At 39.3% G+C, this 21,622-nt stretch overlaps 1 protein-coding gene across 1 annotated transcript in view; it reads left to right on the forward strand.

The window, feature by feature from the left end:
* The window catches only part of SLX9 (SLX9 ribosome biogenesis factor), a 116,808-nt gene that overhangs the window by 78,049 nt on the left and 17,137 nt on the right, over nt 1-21,622 (forward strand). The window contains exon 5 of the mRNA XM_075180256.1: nt 15,679-15,750. Coding sequence (XP_075036357.1) covers nt 15,679-15,750 — 72 coding nt within the window. The remainder of the gene's footprint in view (nt 1-15,678; nt 15,751-21,622) is intronic.

Consider the following 21,622-nt stretch of genomic DNA (forward strand, 5'->3'; position numbering starts at 1 on the left):
TACATGTCCGATTGAATGCCTGCAAAATCCTTACACTTTGTATGCAAATGTAACCCGTAACCCAAGGGGTTGTGTGAGTGCCGTTGAAAATGAGCCACCTTCCAGATTGTAGCCATGCACAGATAGAAGAAAGCTGTCTACGTTGGCCGACACAATCTGTACTTGCTGTTCAAGCTTAGTCGTGGGGATGTCGTCTAAGTAACTTGTTGGCCAGAGGTGGGCAAACATTTTCTTTGCACAAGAAAACTGAACATGATTTTAACGGGATACAAAAAGAAATTAACAGTGCTAATTTGTTACGTCAGAATATCCAAAATACTGAAACTTGTACCTGTGGCTGCAATGACCAAAACAGAACTTTTCGGGCAGCTTCTATATTATCTGGTGAGTATGTATTTTTATTTTTCGTCTAACCACCTAAGGAGCTTTTTACCTTTCAATTGCAGCTGATATTTATCATTTTTCATTTCTGACCAATTTACTTACTCTTTGTTTTTGTTCATTATATCCACGGGTATAAGTTAAAGTATTTTGCATATTTTGTAGTAATAAATAAGCACTATTCATTTATTTTTGTATTATTCTTTTTGGATTTACAGGCTCCTTTGAAAGCTGCTACTGTTACTTCTATACTCCTGGCCTATTTTGTTTTGTTTTTTTTTTTAATTAAAAAGATTTTAATAAATGAAGTTTAAATGTGTCGGAACACGTCAGGATACATAATTATACTTATACAGGGAATGATACAGTGGTATAGCACTACTGCAGGGAGTAACTTCCTGCCTGCTAAGTAACATTCCCTGTGCTACACACACACACACATTTTGTAACATTGTGGTGAATCAGGAATTATACAAGAATATTACCTGGAGATCAGCCAGCCAAAATTTGAGAGAGGCTCTGGGTGACATTGAGCGCTCACAGGCTGGAAATAGAGACTGTGTGCCACAGAAGTACATGGACTGCCAGGTGGAGTCAACTGTGCCAGCAGTGTGACCAGAATGAAATTGAACATGAAAACTGTTTCCTGCTGCACTGAAAGCAGTAGTGGAATGTGCCTAGAATTGTAATAGTTAATTCAGCAGTTTGTGTGTGCATGAATGAATGTCTTTTCAGTGTCATATAGCAGCACAGTGGTTAGCACTTCTGCCTTACAGCACTGGGGTCATGAGTTCAATTCCCGATCATGGCCTTATCTGTGCGGAGTTTGCATGTACTCCCTGCATTTGCGTGGGTTTCCTCTGGGTGCTCCGGTTTCCTCCCACACTCCAAAAACATACTGGTAGGTTAATTGACTGCTAACAAATTGACCCGTGTGTGTTAGGGAATTTAGACTGTAAGCCCCAATGGGGCAGGGACTGATGTGAGTGAGTTCTCTGTACAGCGCTGCGGAATTAGTGGCGCTATATAAATAAATGATGATGATAGAGAAACTAGATGTGAGAAATGAAGCAGATGGCGGACTAAAGTGTGATGCCAAGGCAGCTGGTTTGGGAGACTGTGGGATTAGTAGAGACACCACACTATCTCCTCACATAACCGTATGCCCTATGTATGAAACTGATATTTGTACAGCCTCGAACACTACCCAGCACCCCCTCTGTGGTCCGTGAAAACCATTCAACAGTCATGGTTTGTGACTGCCTGCATTCTCACCAGCTGTGCCATGTCATGGCACTTCATTTATGCCGCCTCACTTCCAACCTCATGTACACATCTATAGCCACCCATGATTCCCAAATTGATATACCACAACTTTGTCACCTTTGCTATTGGCTAATAAGAACTGAAGTGGTTTGAATTGGCATTAAAACTTGTTATCCCTCTATTGAGCAGGGGCAGGCCGGGCTGGGGGGCACCGGCCCCCTGGGCTGGTTCCATAGTGGGCTAACTTGGGCTGAGTTGAATCTTGCCCCTCGGGTTAAAATTTGCCACCACTCCCCTGGTAATGACACACCTGAAAATTCTCCTTGGTATTGGGTTATGGTCTTAGGTTGTGTTTAGTATAATTTACTGATGTGGAAGAAAATTTCTTGGTAGTTGTCTTCCTGAATGAATCAATAACTGCATTGTGGGTCCCTTTTTGTAATCCGGAAAGTCCTATAATCATCTCTCCTGAAGTCTGCCTAGTAATCTGTGTTTGCAGATACATTTGTCATATTATTAATTATGGTCCACTTAGTAGACCAACTCCCCAATAAAGTAGTCACATTTGATATCCCTGTAAATATTAGAATTCACAGAATGAAATTTATAAGTGTATCTCATGAATTGTTGGGTAAAGTAAATAAGAAAGTTATTCCCAGCAAAATAAATATAAAATGTAAATGCACCAATTTGTGGTGCCTCCTGAGGTGCAGATCTTGCACAGATGTGTGAGCGCTACAGGCAAACTTGTTATGTCATACTATTTATATACCATGAGTAGCAAGATGTGTACTTTGTCATTGCATATATCGAATCCGTATCTGTGTATATAGTAAAGAAATAGACCAGAGCAGCTTACATGATAGTTGTGTAATAAAAAAGGAAAAACTTCAAATGCAAAAAACATGGAGGCTCAGGACATACTTTACTAAATATTTAGTGTTGCATTTCACATCCCAATCAATGTTATATAATATATTAAACAGTTTACTGAGCACAGGATAAGTTAAATGTAAATAATTCCTTTCCACACAGCTGTGTATCTTCTCATTGCTGATGGACAGGATAGAGGACAGATGTGATACTGAGAGAATGGATTAAATTCTGCAGTGACGTGTAAGGGATATTGTTTATATCAGGGTTTAAACCCACGTCATGCATGCAAAGACATTAGGAGATTTTGGGGTCATTAGTGGTTTGTTAATCCAGTGGTTTGGCTTTATATTCATTTATAAGTGATAATACACGGCCTGCTGCTAGATTACATTACAGAGATTCTATTCTGTTGCAAATTGTAACGCTGCCTCCATAATCCTACAATTCTTAAAATCATTAAAGTAGAATTTTAATATGATCTGCATATTTGAACTGGTGCACCAATTACACAGTTATACAGTGAGTTTCGTTCTTACTGTATTTGCCTCGCTGTACCTTTTGAAGCTTTTGCTGCTTTTGCCATACTATATCAGTAACAATGGGACAAAAAAAGAGAGAACGCCATAAAACAAAATGTACAGTTAAGTGCATTGAATTGGAAAGAGCCTTTTCCCACAAGTTCTAAAAAGGCCATATTGGTAGAAAAAAATCCGTGCATCTACTACTGCATTAAAAAAGCTAAATCTGAAAATGATTTTATCTGCCTTGGACCAACTGGTGGGTTTGTGGAGAGAGCAGATGTTTAGTATGATCATGTATGCTAGGTTCAGGAAGTCTGGCAGGTTTGGTCAGTTGGTATTTTGCACAGATAAAAGTAACCCCACCACGGCCATATTTGATGCATGGCCAACATTGATGGATTGCAAGGACGCGGTGTCATCTCTAAAAGGATTTAGAGCCAATTTTGGAGCATACTGGCCAACATGCAGCAAATTTGAACAGTTTAGGGCTGCTTACCTAACCAAAATTCTAACCATTCTTTGAGAAATGCTTTCCATGTTCTGTGGGAAATGCATACTATATTTCATTTATTTAACCCTCAATTTCCACAATTCAGCAATGTTACAGAAATCTACTGCTAGACAAGCTACTATCAGGCAAAAGACCAGATTGTTTTGGAACAAGCAGTTCATTACTTGTGGACCTTCAACAAAGTGTTACGTCCATATGTATTCGTTTACAATAAAGATTCTCTGATGCAATCGCTGTGGTTCCAAAGCACATAGGTTTTATTTGCAAGGTATTACAAGGCAAAGTTTGGTATGCATATGCTTGCACTGTTAACACAAGCTTCTATTAGATGCTCTGGTTTCCAAAGCCAGCGGTAAACAATTTATGCACTGTACAATTGTGAAAAGCAGTTATAGTATGAAGGTCCACATTCATAGGTCAAAGAGTCTTGGTCTCCCAAGAACTCAACGTGTCACTGGATGATTTCTCTGGTCATTGTTCCTTGAGATTGCCAGGTGTCCTTCATATTCCCGCCTCTAGATCTGTACAAACTGGTTCTTTTATGAACCCTGTGAACTGGCTATTTGGTGTATGAAAAGTTTTATATTATTTATACCTAGCGTGCACAAAGTGCGAACACTACATAAATAACAACGGAAGAGTTCCCATGCGATTGCAAACAGAATGAGACCAAACTCGATGTAATCAAGATGTTGGAAACATTAATTACTTCTTTCATCACATTATATTTTATATTAAATAAAATAAGTAGGTTAAACTTATTTGCATGTTGTTGTTTGCTAAAATAATTATTAGATTGCGAACTAATCGCATATCGGCTAATATAAGTGTACAGAAATTGATTACCACCTACATCCATTTGCTTAACTTCAGCAAAGATAACGTTATCAGCTGTTCTCAAGCAAGGGGTATTCTTTAACACTTTGATTTTAATGTTCCCCTCTTTGCCAGCATGGAGAAACCTTGCTTGAATTGCTTGTTACTTATGTTATTGAGTTCTTAGCCTAAATATTATAGGTAACATAAACATATTTCATACTTGCCAACTCTCCCGGACTGTCCGGGAGACTCCCGAAATTCGAGTCGGTCTCACGGACTCCCGGGAGAGCTGGCAAGTCTCCCGCATCCGTGAATTACCTTCCCGAAATCATGCGATTCGCAGTGAATCGCGGCATTTTGGCCCAGCCCCCGCGATAAAACGGCATTCCGTTGCGGGGCGGGACCAAAACGACGTGTTTGCCGCGCCGCGCCCCGCCCCCTCCCGCCCTCGAGTCACGCCCATCTCCCGGAAAACACTTGCTAAAGGTTGGTAAGTATGACATATCTTTAGCAGATTGGGCCACCTGAATCATTCTGAAACAGAACTACTTTTGCATGCAGTATTTTCACATCCTTTAACTTATGAATTTGTTTCAGAGGTTAAAGATCTTGCTGGTATCAGCGTGAGCATGAATCTTGCCATCGTCTGTGGCCTGCACTTTCCACACTGTACAATTCATTCTCTGCTTATTGCCTCCTGCTTTTCTTAGCACATAATTTACAGCCTCTCGTATACAAACAGCATGTGCTGTATGCAGAACTGGTATCTCTGCAAGAAAATTAGCAGAATCGAAAGTAAGGAGATTTTCTTTCATTTATAGCCACCAACGCTTTGGTCATTGTCAGCAGAACCGTTTTATTATGAGCTGGGGGAGTATTGGACGTGTGTTTGTGCTGTCAAATGCAAGTATTAGTCAGTGTAAGCAAAACCAAACAGTTTAGAGTAGTTCTATCCAAAGCTGGGAATGCGGTATGGAAATTCAATATGGACACACAGCAATGCATTTACAAACGAAAATAAAATATGGCCTGTAGTCTTCTGTTTTTTGCGCAAATGCCCTTATTCAGCCATCATGAACCCACATTTATGCTTTTCTGTCGGCAGTTCCCAAAAACCAGGTCAGACTGAAATTGCAGATGTTAAGTTTGCCTACTACAACTTTAGGATCATCACTATATTTCTTCTAAAATCCTGCCTGTTCCAGCTATGTCTTAAATTTATCAAGAGTGAAGGGACATCGGTCAATGTGTGTGGCTGAGGTGGTGTTCTTCTATTGGTGTTGTAAAGCAGCTGTATACCGCACAGGAGATTGGTTTCAGTGCTGCAGAACTCAACGCCTAGATGTCTAACGAGGAGGTGTGTCAAATAACGGCAATACTCACTTACATTTTTATTTTTTTTTAATTACACTTTCAGAAATGTCCTCAACATTCTTTGGGCTATGGCTGAGAAAATAAACTTGTACATGTGCATTATTTTAAAGAATTTAAAATGTGATAAAGATGCTTTAACACTGAAAGTCCCCCAAAAAATAATCAAGTAAGCATATGGACCTATAAACACTCGAAGTACATAGTACACTCTGCTATTGGAAAGTTTTTGGAGATGTGTTTATGAACACGCTACTGTTAAAACATAGACACAACCTTGTCCTTTGTCCTTCCTTTACCAACATTGTTTTTTTTTTGGAGGGGGGGGGGGGGGTTTGGGTTGTTTTTTTTTTTATTATCTCAACGCGCACGAGTACGTCCTGTAGCTGATGCAGGATATAACTGTCAGCAATGAATAGCAAACATTCTTATTTTATTTGTATCACTTGTATTCTCGGAGGACACAAACGCTAAAAACCAATTCAGTACTGGAATTCAATCATAAGAGAGAAGTATTTTATTAGACAACTGCACAACAATGTAGAAGGTGTGGTGGGCATTACAAAATGCTTAATATTAGCATTAGTGTAGTATAATTGTCATCCAATGTTCTGCTTAAAAGCCCCAGAGATTATAGCCAGTTGAATCTTGTCTGCTGTCAAACTCAGTTTTCATCACATTTTTTCCAATCGATTCCTACTGTGTTTACATTTTTATACTGTGCCTTACTACTTTTGTATTATTATTATTATTATTATTATTATTATTACTATTATTATTATTATTATTACTATTATTATTATTTACATTTTTTTTACATTTTATTTTTAAAGTGTAAATAAATTTTTATGAAATAGGACAAGCAGAATTTGCCATGTAAATCATCAACATCAACATTTATTTATATAGCGCCAGCAAATTCCGTAGCGCTTTACAATTGGGAGCGTGAATGTGAATGCAGCGAACACTGCCATGTGCAAAACAGTGTTTTGTTTTTGTTTTTTGTTATTTTGCTGGGTTGGTTTTTTTTCATGAAAGTTGTTTTGTGTTTGGTGTGTGTGAGATCCATAGAAAATCACACCAGTTACTGGTTGAGTTTATGCATCCCTTCCTATATATGAAATGTAATTTTTCTTCAATGCATTACTCGCTGAGGATAGACACAAGAAGGGATTTATCCAACATGTCGAAGGACTGAAAAGAAGCAAATCCACACTATGCACAAAAATTCCTCTCTGCCTTCATTAATCACTACACCTATGGAACACAATAGAGGGAATGTGCTGAAGGAATGCAACATGTTTTTCTGTTTGGATAAAACCATGGAGTGTAACTTTCAATGAGGTATAGCTGGTCAGAATATTTAGAATATTCTAAAATGCCTTTATTTGTATTATACTTATTTTTTCAGGCACCTCTATGCTACCAGTAGTATAAAGATAAATATAGTTACTAGCTGATGGGTAATTCGACTTGCGCAGCATTTTCATGTACGTTGGCGATTGGACTGGTTGTGCAAGAATGTCGGGACAGTATTTGCAGAGGTCTTGGAACTCTGAATAGTATTTTATACTCTAAAGAGCTGCTTCACAGGGTTAAAAGCAACCTCCATGTTGGGGGTGGGGTGTATGCAAATTCATTTGTAGCCTGGAGGAAGTGTGACATCTATTAGTCAATCCTAAATAATCATAAATGGAGCACCTACAGCCTACCCACTTCCCAAACCATATGTAAAATTTAAATACCACGATGTGCCAAAATGATTTGAAGTCTAGAAACATTTATTACTTTCTAAATAAATAGAACACAATACAATGAAACCATACAAGAACATGCAATAAAAAGGGGGAAATTAAAAAATATTAGTAAAATTAGCTGACTTCTTATCAGTTGTTATATTAATAATGAGAGATCATCACACAAAAAAAAATACCAAATCCTGGGCTTGTAACATCTGTAGAGCATTGTGTACTAATAATGGTAAACGTCCTTATGGACAATCCTCCTTAGAGGTAAATTTATTCCAAGAGGGACCTTGTGGCTCATGAGGAGCAATGCAGTCCTTATGTTCATAATTATAATTAGCGCACCACTTTGTGTTCACCTTCTCTGAGGCACTTTGTTTCCACCGTAGTTATATCAGACAAGGTGAACACAAAGTGGTGGTCCTTGTCTATCGCTTAACAGCTGTTGGGAACAGATTCATTGTAAGGAATTGTTTAACCTGATCTTTTATGGTTAAGTTTGGTGTGTGATATTTTCCATCACTATTTTTTTAGTTTTGCTATTTGGTTTATAAGTGGCAGTATTATTAATTAACTTTCTTAGCTTGGCAACACACAGGTGCTGTATTGCACCCACTTATCAAACCCTGCTAGCACTAATACGCTCTGCAATTGACACACACTGCGTTTACATAACTCATCAATTCAAGTGTTCCGGGAACTCTGTTTGATGGGTGCACGAAACACCAGTATGTCATTTTGGAATTTTATACAGTATAGGCCTTATTTAGAGTTTGATGCATTTGCATGCCATACTTACCTGGATAAAAAAAAAGACATATGCAAAAAAGTATATTTATACATCTGTTTAAGTCGGAAATATCGCAAGATGCATCCAACGCATTAACAGTAGTGTTTACACCAGGCATACAAGTGTGCACACTTACACCTAATTATAGTGTAGAGACAACTTAACAGTGTTAATAGTAAATCCTAGTCACATCATCCTATTTTTATACATGACATAATAATGTAATGAAATGTCATATATACACAAGAGAATATTGTCTTAACTGATATTATTAAATGTGAAAGCTGCATTTTTTTGACAAGATGAAATTAAATACGAACCTCTCCACATCTATTGTTTACCCCCCTTTAAAAGATCCAATGGGAATATTCTTTTCTGCAGTAGTTAAAATGGAAATGACAAGTAACGCAAACAGATGGCCATGGCTTGATATACTATAGCTACGATGCTAATGTACTCCGTACTATTGGCTGGAGAGGTCAATACACAAACGGCCAATCAGAAGTGACTAGCTAGTGCAGCTGATGGTCACCATCCCGTATCTTATGTTGCATTTACGCCAACGTGTTTTTACTGTACTATACTTATGCTTGCCTGACCCTGTTCCTCCTCTTCAGACATAAGGCGACACAAGTCTATGATACGCAACAATCTAGACACTGTCACATTCTGGTGCACATGGTGTATTCAAAATAAATGTTTTCTTTTTTTCTGCTGTCGTCCTGTGTAACACAAGTCTAGTAACTGCTTTAAAACCTTAATTAATTCCATGAGATACCCAGTCTGACTATAAAGGACAAAATCCCAGAATCCACCCAGATTGTTTGCTAATACAAAGTCCCAAGGATTACATGTTTAATTACTCTATAACAATACCAGCATTTTCTGGCACAGCGTCTATCTGATGTCGATATCTATAAACATTTCAATTGAAGCATTTATTTGAAGATATTAGAATTGATGTGTGGTGAAACATAAAATCCTCGAGCCATTTGTAAGGGTTATTAATAAAAGATTAGTTACTGCTGGAAACCCATGTCTCCACCCATTCAGAAGATCGAAGCACAGCTATGTTAGAGGGGTCTTGTATAGGGAATGCAGTTGATAATACATCACATGTTCCCATGCAGCAATAAGTAATTAAATAACGGACTCTCTTGTATATTCAGACAAAGGCAGGGCAGGCACCCCACTGCGTGCCATCCCGGATAGGAGCGATAAAACAATAGATGCACTTCTAGCCAGCCAGCCAAAATATCCTGCAACAGCACTTCCAGCAGCTTCATCTTTCTTTCTGTGTTTAACTTTTTTTTTCTTTTTAAATAAATCCGTTTGGTTGAAGTCCAAAAAAAAAGTGAGATTCAATATTTGAAAGCTAAAATGTAAACAGAATATAGTTATATCTTGTTATCCAGGAGAAAGGATGCGGTAGTAGACATCCTTGTATGGTTAGAACAACAAAAGTAATAATATACATTGACCCTTTTTAATGAATATAACCCCATACAGACTCTACCAGCCTATAGATGGTAAGCTTGTGTTCAGCTTAATATCAGGTTGTTTTAGAAACAAAGTTGAATCGCACAGACTGGATAAACAAACTGCAAATTGTGCAGCTTTCCTTGCTTAGTCAACAAGACTGTTATACACTTAAAATGAACCAAGACAATATAATTAAATTGGCGGACGGGAGAGGTTCCTTGGATTATAATGAACACATTGGACTACATATGAACTTCAGAGACCACTCTCTCACAAGATATCCTATTTCGCTGTTTGAAGAGCCCACACTGAGGCATACAAATCTGTTATCCCTAAAAGGATAATCTATGTACTCCACCAGACGCCATTGTACGTACTGGACCTGATATCAGACAGTCTCAAAGGGATGCGATCTCTATGCTGCCAAAAATAAACTGGAAATCCATGAACTTTAATATTGCAATGACTGATATTGACCGAAAGAATTTCTGTCTCAGTAGAAAATATCTTAAACATCCCTGTAAGAAACTCATCTAGCTACTTCTGTTTACCGAATAAATTGCCAGAGGTCACCATGCTGAGAACCATGGACCTGTAGACTTTATAATCCACCATCCCAGCAGATGGGATTAAATGTCTTCTACAGAAGAATAATCTGTCTATGAAATTTGCGCTACATCCTATCAAGTTTATGCTTGCACGCTATTACATTGCATTATGGGAAATGTAGTAGGCTTTAGTAAATTGGTACCATAATATGCACAACTAGTTATGGTAAAGATTTTCCAATCTACACATTTTATGTTTCGCTCGTTTTTTTTATCTAATAATTTGTATCTCTTAATTTGTAGATTTCATCAGGTCTATTGGGTTAATGCTGTAATATCTTATTAGGGAACACAGACTTCATTATACATATTACATGTTCCCATCAGTGTAACAAAGGCACTATGTCCTGCTGTGCTGGGTTTACATCTGTATATTTTAGGCTTTTATACCTGCACACACAGTGCCCAATGCTGAGATGAATGCTTTTGCAGGTGCTTTTGAAGTTTAATAATTGGATGAAGTTGGTTATTAACAATTTCTGTACACTGTTATCGTTTGCTATGAGAATTGTTCGATTGCGTATTAATCGCATCACAAACAGCATGAAAATAAGATTAATCGCTTTCTTTCAGTTCAAATAATAATGGAATGTGGTAAATAAGGTATTTAATGTTTCCAACATGTTAATCACATCGAGTTTGGTCTCCTTCTGTTCAAAATAGCATAAGAATGTTTCCAGTTGTATTTATGAAGCGTTCGCACATTGTGAACACTAGGCATAATTAATATTAGATTTCATACACCAAATTGCAACTCTATACATGCCATAAAACAGTTTATACAGATCCGAAGGCAGGAGCCTGAGGATGTACACCTGTCCACACATGTAAAGATGACCCCCACCTCAAGGGACAGTGTCTAGAGTGTAATCAGCCAATGGAGCGTCGAGTTCTTTGGAGTTCAAAACCCTTCGACCTATGGATGTGGACCTTTATACTGTAGCTGTCTGATGTCACTGTTTTTTATTTCTGTAAAGTGTATAAATTGTTCACCTCTGGCTTTGGAAATTAGAACATTCCTATAGAAGCTTGTTGTCGTCAGTACCGACCGCGCAGCCGTGTACATGAGATACTTTACCCTGTAATCTATATTGCAATTAAAATTCTTGTGCTTTGGAACCATCGGAAAATCTTTTATTTCATACGATACAAATTTTGATCACACTAAAACATGCATTTACACGTATATGCTGATCCTCACGGACCATTTTTATCAGTGGAGTTCATTGATAATATGTCCCATGGGGCCCAGGATGCCAGAGCATGCTGGTGTTGGGCCTCATACAAGCGTTGGCATACCCAATCTGTTCAGGCATGCCAACATGGGAGTATTAGAGCACCAGCACAAAAATAATGATCAATTTAAAGTCTATTACTTAACAGCCCAGGGGAGTTTGGGAAGAGCCCTAGGGGTAGATTTACTAAACTGCGGGTTTGAAAAAGTGGAGATGAAGCTGAAGCTGTTGCCAGATCCTCTATATGCACTCTTATCCAGGAGAATTCATATAAACTTCTCTTTTGTTGGTACCTGGTCCCTTCCAGATTGAATGCAATGGTTCCCAATTCGTCAGATCGTTGCTGGCGGAACTGTGGTCAACTGGGTACCATGTCTCATGTTTGGAGGTGCCCTAAAATTGAACCCTTTTGGCGAGAAGTATTAGAACTTTAATAAGATCACACTTGTCAGTTTCTTTTCATTCTCCTTCTGACTCGTCTACCATGAGAAGTCCACAGACTGGAATGGAAACTTCCTGGCCATATTCTAACTGCAGCCAGATGTTTAATTGCAAAAATTTAGGAAAATCCTGAATCCCCCACAGTTCCTGCCCTAATTGCCAATATCTGGCAAATATATAAAACGTAACACAACACTAGCTTACTTCACGACAATCCCAACTTATTTTTTTATCAACATGGCATACTTGGATGGAGTACTTATATACCTAAGGTCCTCTTCTATTCTTCGTGTTTGTTTTCTCAAAGGAGATGAGAGTTCTTTACACATTTTTTCATATATTGGCCCCCTCTCACCCCCCCCCCACTCTGCCTTTACCTACTCCTTCTTTCTCCCTCTACTAATATTTCCCGCTCCCCCCTCCCTCTCTTTCCTCCCCTTGTTCCCTTACTCTCTTACGCCCTATACATCTGTCTGTACTAGTTTGATTCATATATCTGCAATCTCACACTGAGATACTCTCATACTTTCATTCTCTTAATAACTAATTGTATTGTGTATTTGCACTTGTTCTGATATGTATATGTTAACATTCCAATCTCTATCCCCTCCCCGCACCTTTTTTTTATTTTTTTTTATTTTTTTTACCCCTCCTTCACACCATTGATTTCAGTGAAATTTCAATAAAATTTTGTTTAAAAAACCAATCCGTTTCTATCTGTCATTTTGTAGAAAGCACTAAATAAATGATAACTAGATTCTGATCGGTTGCTATAGGCAACATCTCCACTTTTTCAAACACGCAGTTTAGTAAATATACACACACTAGTACTTTCAGTATGGGCTGTTTTCTTTTTTTTTTTTTTTTTTTTTTCTGCTGCATAAGTCCATACTGATGATCATTATGATCAGCAAGGATCTATTCACCTGAGATAAGCCTACTGAAAGGCGTACCTGTGTGTCGTCTCTTCAGGTCAGTATAATTTACAATTAGACAAACACACGTTTGCTGTCCTTGGCCTGCGTTGGCCTGCCCCTTCTGTCCCCCATTTCACCTCTCCAGTCGTAAAGTAGCTTAAGTGTCATGCTACCAATTCTGCATTCACATGTATGTGTAAGCTATTGTGTGTGGGCATGTACAGTGCAAATTAGCGTATTTTCCAGTAATCAAACTTGTATAAACTAAATTCTGCACCCACCCCATGGTGTTCTATTTGAAAATGTTGTATAGTGCATTGTAGGCAGGCTTCTGTATGCAGAGAAATCCTAATCATCTGTGCTCCCCTGGCAGTCTGTAGGGCCCCTGGACTAATAATACCCGGCCCACCACTCACACAACTCTGATCCGGTCGGACAGATCCGCAGGATTGTACCTCATGGAAATGAAGAAATTCGATGCCTAATGGAGAAATATGGCCCTGTAACCCTCTTAAGGATTCTATAGAGGAGACCGCACAGAAGCTTCAGACTAGAATGAATAGTCTATAATACACGAACAAGAAATCCAGCACTTCACTGAGAACATGCTCTTACAGTCTTAATCATAGGAATAAATACAGAACAGTACAGATACTTAGAAACTTTGAGCTCTGAGTACAAGAGCTTTTAGCTATTCATACCATGCTTCTAGTAAAACAGTACTGCTTAATGTATGTCTGTCTATTTGTGTCATTCTCTTTAACATGTCATCACACGATCACTCAACTTTTGTTATTTTATTTGCAAAATGTCTTTTGTTCACCATAAATAAATATTTTTATAGTTTGACACTTTAGCTTATGTTTTTTGGACTTGTGCCTGAATTGGTGTCCGGAACATGAGCCTCTGCATCCTGAAACTTTGCAGTGTCATTTTTCCAGTACGCCATAGCATTTTAAATGTACAATACACTCAGAATAACATGAAAGTGTATGGGGAACACACACTGTTACACTTGTCACACCAAAGCGATTACACTGTCAGTGGTGTATGTGGCTCTTGGTATGACTAGGGAGCAGCGTTCCTCATTCACTCTCATGTTATGCTGACTTAGTGCATCATTGCATTAGATGGTCATAAAGCCATGGATTTCTACACACCCATAATGATAAATGGTCCTTTTTCTTAGTCTATTCATGCTTTTTAAATGTAAGTGAACATCAGAGCTATCAACGTCTGTCTCTAATTACTGGCAGACATAAATGGTACGAGTTTTGTGGCTGATTGGAGTTTGTCTGTCTTTTTTTTTTTTTTTTTTTTTTTTTTTTTTAATTAGCCAGGCAACATGTATAATGTACACCTGTCAATAAGTAAATGGATGATTTGTCAATTCCGCAGGTAGCGATGACCGCTACAAATGTTCTGTTTAAGCTTTATTTTCTGCTATACCTCACAATGTGCATCTCTTTGTTGGGTTTTAGATTTGTTTTCAACAGCTCCTTAATGCCATATTATTCTTCCATTGTTACTTTGCATATTGTTACAGCCGGGCTCAACAAAATCTGGTGCTATGGTGACCAGAGCATACATCCTGGTGACTCAGCATTGCCAGGCTGCTTGCATTACCATTCAATGGGATACAAGGGGCAAGTTCTCACTGAAGTTTTTGCTTCTAAAATTGGATCTGGCTCCTAACTTTTGGAGACATTTGCTAAGGAGTATGTTACCGACTGGTCCGCCGGTGTTTAACGTCTACTTTTTATTTATGAACGGACAGTTATTTGATACATTTTTAAGCTTAATAATGTCTCCGCCAAAAAACAAAAAAAGCATCAACTTTATGGTTCTCTTGGCAATGAAAAATGTGTGCGCACTATTAATGCATTCAAAAGTGATAGCAAGTCGCAGGTGATGTTCGGCTACTTTTGATAGCTATATTTAAAACGGCAATGCGTTTATTGCCAAAACTTACCTTTTTAAATTTAGCTGTCAAAGTCTCAGAATATCGGCGATTTGCAAAACTCTCTCCTTAATATCTTTATTCCCTAAACTTCGGAGCAGTGAGGGGTGCATTTCATTTACTTTCTGCTCATACAGCTTGTTGCTTTATGAAAACCTGCATTTGGCCTCTGTGCTGTATTGTACTTCTTAAATTGAAATGCATATGGTAAAAAGCTCAAGGTTTATATAATGTTAGTAAATTGTTTGCAGGAGACGAACAATACTCCGGAAGTTACACATACAGGGCCTGATCATTAAGGCAAGTAAAGCAAAAAAAAAAAAAAAAAAGTTTGCACCTTGGCAAAACCATGTTGTATTGGCAGGGGAAGTATATTTAAAATGTGATGGCAGATTTATAGTTGGGGTAGGGCATTTCCTAGATCAACTTTAAATTTCAGTGTAAAAATAAAGCTATTAAGTATTTGTGTGCTACATGAAAAAAAAACAACCAGTATTTATCTTAAGTGCAAAATAATGAACTAATTTGCACCCCTTGCATTGTAACATGGTTTTGTCCAGGAGAAAACTTACACCTTTTTTTTGCCTTACTTTCCTATATGAATCAGGCCCAAAGTGTCATTTACATTATACTGTCAATGAATGTCTCTTTGTGAAGAGTCAGTTCCTCAGTCCCATTGATTGCACATGTTATGGTAACAACTAATTGTAGGGTCATTTTAATTAAGTCTTTCTTGGTTTTTTTTTCTCTTTCAGGTGTGTGAAGAAGAAGAAGCCGGAGCAAACAGATTATAGCAAAATGAGGCCTGCCCAGAAACGTAAAATAATGTGAGTGTATTATTAAACCTGTGTTTAAAGGCAGTGGCGGATCCAGGGAGGGGTTGACCGGGGCAGTTGCCCCCCCCCCCCCCCCCCTTTCTTCCCCCCAACAGCACAAACCTAACTTTAAATTGCTCCAAGGCACCGCCGATCAAAACGGGTGGGGCCAGCCATTCAGAATGAAGGAGGGGCGTGATTATGCTAAATCCCCCCATAAAAAAAAGACTCTGTCCGCCCCTGGTTGAAGGAACCCTATGTTTTCCCCCTTTTGTCTCTAATATAAATAATACGGTATGAATGTATAGTAATCTTGTTATAAGACCTAGTTTCTGTAATGGTATTGGTAAGTGAAGGCTGCAGAACTCACCTAGTAGAGCTGTTTTTGTGCTGTCTTCTTTTCCCCATAATCTCTTTACCTTTTCTTTATCTTTTATTCAAGTATGGTAATCATCTCATCATACAATAGCTTGGGGGTGTGGCCTAGGAATGTGTGGGACATCATTAGGTCGGGGTATGACATAATTGGGTGTGTACAGTAAAGAGAAAAGGAATTGTCGCACTAATTGTAGGGAGCTGAGTCCCTGGCTATATTTTGTTTCCTAAATTATTATTTTTATTATCAGGATATCTCTTGTATTTTTATTAATTTTCATGCATATAGTTAGATGTTTGTTACAAGGGGTGCAATCCTAAACTTGGTCATAATGGAAATGAAAGAAGTTGCTAATAAGATGCACTATCCGCTCCAATCATATATATTTCTAGGGATCATCACAAAGTTAAAATATAGCTTTTATTGAAGTAGTTAAAATAAATGAAATATAAAACCAAATATGTGAACAAACACAGTGGTGAGATTAAAATTGCCATCTGAACCAATAATCTTCTTTATTTATATAAGGACTTATGCTAGAGGCGGAGATGGAGGGAAGTATATCCTAATAACCTCAATTATATATACATATTTCCTTGGGTATAGCACTGCTGAATGTGAAAATATCTAAAATAGTTAGTCTCCACAATTAGGGTATATTAGTCGCCCTGATAACCTGTATTATACTCAAGTATCCATAGGTTTAACAGTGCTACATATCTAGCTATCCACAGTGATTAAATCATACTATAGCCAGTACACCCAAGGAATCGGTCTTTTCAATTGTCCCGATGTGCGAACACAGCCATGCCCACAAAATGCGGAGAGTGTATTGCTATCTGCCTGAATATTGCTTCCAAACTAAATGTGGGTTTATTGGAGCACTATGTTATAAAGTAGCTGCCTAATGTTGCAAAGATAAGAGGTGCAGATAGCGAGAACAGTCAGTAATGAGTATTTAATATATTACTTTTTTCAGGCTGCCACATCCTTACAGTTCATCTGAAATGTATATAGCTAAGCTACTTTGTTGTGGGAATTTAATACTGTGTGGATCGTCTTTGACATAGCTTACACAGGTCTTGTATGTTGGCCCAATAAACTTGGATTACATTTTGTTTCATGCTTCACATAGCAATGTAAAGCAACCCACATTTTACCTTTTCTCATGCACCGAGTTACACCATAAATAAACGTCACCCGTAAAGGGAACAAACATTTGGATGTTTTTTTTAGTTTTCTTTTCCTTTTTAGCTTTTCATTTTTTTCTCCCTAACTGTTTATCCAGTGGAACAGTCTTTTTATCTTCTGGGGACTGTTTGCTACGTTCTGAACTGTATATATGAGGCATTCCACCAGAGTGTGGTAATTCTATTAAGATATGTGTGCAGCCTGCATCAGTGTTGGATCAAAACACAGCCTGCAATTTCCAGCAGATTCAGACTAAACAGGAATAAGGAATATGTGCATAAATATGTCCCAGAGAGGTGATAAGGGCCCAGCACAGCTAATGTAACCTGCAGACTGTCTAAAGGAGGATTGTATATACTGCACAATATCTCATTAGTAATGAATGGAGTTATTGGAGTAGTGTTATAAAAAATAACAACATTTAATTATATGCTGACTGATAATAAAAACGCAAATTAACACCAATAATCTAACAGGATATCCATATATATATACATACTGTCTACATAACAGCATATTATATGCCAATGTCATGTATCTATACAAATTAAACATAGTTCTATATGTTCAAAACATTTTTCCACAGTAGTGTTACGTAATGCAATATTTCCAGTCTATCCAAAGTGCAAAGTGTACATCTGACTTGCAAATGCAATTAGCCATGAAGTGTCTCTGGAACGTCCGCGAGACACCTCACAGCGGAAATTTGACAGAAATCCCCGCTCATTTTGCCTCGAACCTCTATGCGGTGCAAGGAGAAAATGAGCTGAGATTTCTACCATAATTGCCGGCAATGTGTGCGGCGCGATGTCCGCACACCATATCGCCAGTAGTTGAATCTCCCCCCTGTAAATCTAAGTAATCGTCCCTGTAATTGCCACTGTAAGTAATGTAGCACAGAGTTCAGTATGTTCCATAGATTTACTAAAGGACAACTAAACCACTAATTTTAAATGTTCAGATATGAATTATGATGGTGTATACATTGTTTGGTGTTATCCAAATATTCCACTGCAGCTCTGTTAAAAGTATTACCTCCACACGTCATTATAGATGGGTGAAATTCCTCCCACATCTTTAGGTCCTAATGGGTTATCATACAGGTGAAATAGCTGATTCTGCAGGCATTAGTTACTGTGACATCATTGGCCTTGCCCGTGTCTATAAACCAAAACAGTGGGTATCTGCACATCAAGGTCTCTAAGCTGTCACTCAAATTGGCAACTTAGTTAGAGAAGCACTTTCTTCCTACCTAGGTAACCAGCTGCAGAGGAATGAAAGAGGTTAAGGTGAACATGTTTCAGTAAATATAAACAGTCCAGTTATTTCATGTATTTATATATAAACTAGATTAATTTTTTGCCCTCACCATCCTTTTTAATCTGTTAACCTAAATTGCAGTGTTGGTAGCTCTCAACAAAAAAAACTCTCCACTCACAGGGTTACCCTGCTGTATAAAATAACAGCTGGCTAGCATTGTAGCGGATGATTGTTGTAAATAGTCGGCTGTAACCTGCTATCCACAGTACAGCAGCTATGAATCTCTTGCTATGTTTCATCAGAACACACAGAATCCATTAACTGGGGAACAACTGCTGTAAATCCATTTTGAACGTGACCTCTATCTGTGTATATTAAATTAAAGGATAAACGGTGTAGAAACAAAGTGAAGGTGATATATGAGAAGGGGTCACCTAATCATACTACTGAGATGTTTCGGTTATTTAAAAAAAGAAAAAAAAGCTTTTTTATTTGTCCTCACCAACCTTTTTAATAGAGAGTTTGTCTTAATATTCTAGCATCTCTCTATAGACATTGATGTTTTAGAAGAAGGCCATTATCTCCATGTGGTGTACTGCATTGTACAAATCATTGTTAAGAATCATCTGTTCCATGTGTTCCCTGGGTGACACAATCTGCAGGCTCGAGGTGCGCGTGCTGCTTACTCTCATCACTTGTTTGCCTCCAGTGGGACAGAATAAGAGCTGGATCAGCTGTTAGCAGCTGGCAGGCAGCCGTTTGACGTGTTTCAGTGTTTGCAAGCCTGGAAACCTTCTACATAACCTGTGAGAAACCAGTGGAGACATGGCCAGACACGCTGGCAATGTTATTCTGCAGGTCTAGGGGTAGGAATCACTAAATAAGGATTTTTTTCCTTTTTTGCTGCATATCCATGTCTTTATGAAATGTTGTTTATCTAATGGTAGATGTGAAGAAAGGAAATGCCACACATTGTGGAGAGTTGAAGTTTATACTTAAGAAAGTAAGACATGTGACCCACTTGTTCAGTCGGTGTGAGCTGTGGTATGTTCACGGTTAGGACTACTTTTATATAGCCATGCTTCTCGGCACCTGTAAATGTCATGCAAAACATAAATCAATCAAAACCTGTAGGTCATAATAGTCCATGATACTCTGGACTAAAGGCTTTTAGTACAGGAGGTGGACTCAGAGGGGACTCATGTATGATCTGCAGCTGTTTTTTTTCCCACAGATCTTTTCTCCCACCCTTGTTATGAAAGACACCAACTATTGCCTGTTGGTGGACTCCCTGATAAGTGCCCTTCTCATAGGGATGCTTGATCTTGCAGCGTGGCCTCATGTAGACAGATACACAGCAGTATTATTTCTCTTTCATCCATAGGGGACACTGGAAATCTTGACAATGGCATATAGAGTGAGTGTTCGCTAGGAGTTGGCACAATAAAGTTTGTTTGACGTGCTGACTATATCCTCACTATTCCGCCCTACAAGCCAGCTTAGATTTTGTGCCCGAGGAGTTGGACACACTTTGGGCTTCTCCAATAGATTCTATTTATTTTCACAAGTTTTGTTAATTTTAGAGAATCTCAAGCCTGAGGACAGATAAGTTACCCTGCCTCTTACCTTCATATGCACCGAGGGATCCGCTGGGGGGGCCAGCCCATCTCACAAACAGATTGAAGCTTGGCATCCCAGCAAATGAGTCCACTGTCTCTAGGTATCGCACCACAGCTGCTGAAGCTTGCGTCTGGTTACCGCTGCTATACCACGCAACCCGGCAAAGCCAGGCAGCAGGTATAGTATAGCTGATTCCTCCCACTTGTGGGAGCAAGACTGGGCAGGCTGGAAGCGGAAGGAGCGGAGCCTAATGCCGCGGCTGTGAAGTTCAAAAAAGTTCCTCTCCAGCACGCTCATTCCCGAGAGGCAGGGGCGGGCCGGCCCGGGGAGCAGCGCTCAGTCAGACCGCTATTAGGGCCGGTGGGTAGGCCATCAATGACGCGGCCGCATCCCGTGTCATGTGATGCGGCCGCATCCCGTGTCATGTGATGCGGCCGCATCCCGTGTCATGTGATGCGGCCGCATCCCGTGTCATGTGATGCGGCCGCATCCCGTGTCATGTGATGCGGCCGCATCCCGTGTCATGTGATGCGGCCGCATCCCGTGTCATGTGATGCGGCCGCATCTCGTGTCATCAGATGCGGGGGGGCTTCCCTTCCCAGCCCGCGCTTGCCGAGAGGCACGCTGTAGTCACTCCTCGCCACACCAGCCGAATCACTCAAAGCCCAGAACAATGGGGATAGAGCATTGAGTTGCAGAAACTGTGAGTATGGTGTCACAGGTCTAGACGCTGCTTGTTGTTACACACAGTGTATACCAGATATATGCATAGCTCATATCCTTTCTATCTGCTTCTCCTGGTTTTTTTCCTTTCATTGTTTTTTCCCTGTGTTGTATGTTATGATGCATGGTGGGGAAGGGGGCAGCTAAGATTTCTGAAAAATCTATAGTATGCAGAACTTGCAAAGTTAAGTTCATTTCAGGGCAGAGTGATCTTGTACAATACTGTGAGAATTGTATTACTCCTGTTACCTCCCAGTCGGCTCTCCCCCCAGATCCAGGTGACCCCGGTCGGGGTAGCCCAGATGGCCGGAGCTATGTCGGCATTAACAGCCGAGCTAGCCGCTTCCAGACATGAAAGGGAAGCGTCTAGGTCTCAACTTGAACCTGAATGGGCCCAGTCTTTGGCTCACAGGTTTGAGCTCTTAGCAAAATCTGTAACCCTGGCAGCTTCAGGGCCCCATGTCACTTTAGGGACTAAAAAAAGAGGTTGCCTTTCATATTACAGTCAGATGAAGCTGATGTTGAGAAACTACCTCCTTTGGAAGAAGGTGAGTCTCTTCAAGATTCAGACACAGATCTGATCAGGAAGGGTTGGAGGTTAGTGTCACAAGGGCTAGAAGCTTTGATTATAGCAGTCCGCCATGTCCTTAAGTTTAGTGAGCCTGACCCAGTTTCATCTCAGCCAATGTTCTTTACCAAAATGTATAAGCCTGC

This window comes from Mixophyes fleayi, chromosome 7 (assembly GCF_038048845.1).
Source record: "Mixophyes fleayi isolate aMixFle1 chromosome 7, aMixFle1.hap1, whole genome shotgun sequence".
Lineage (NCBI taxonomy): Eukaryota > Metazoa > Chordata > Amphibia > Anura > Limnodynastidae > Mixophyes > Mixophyes fleayi.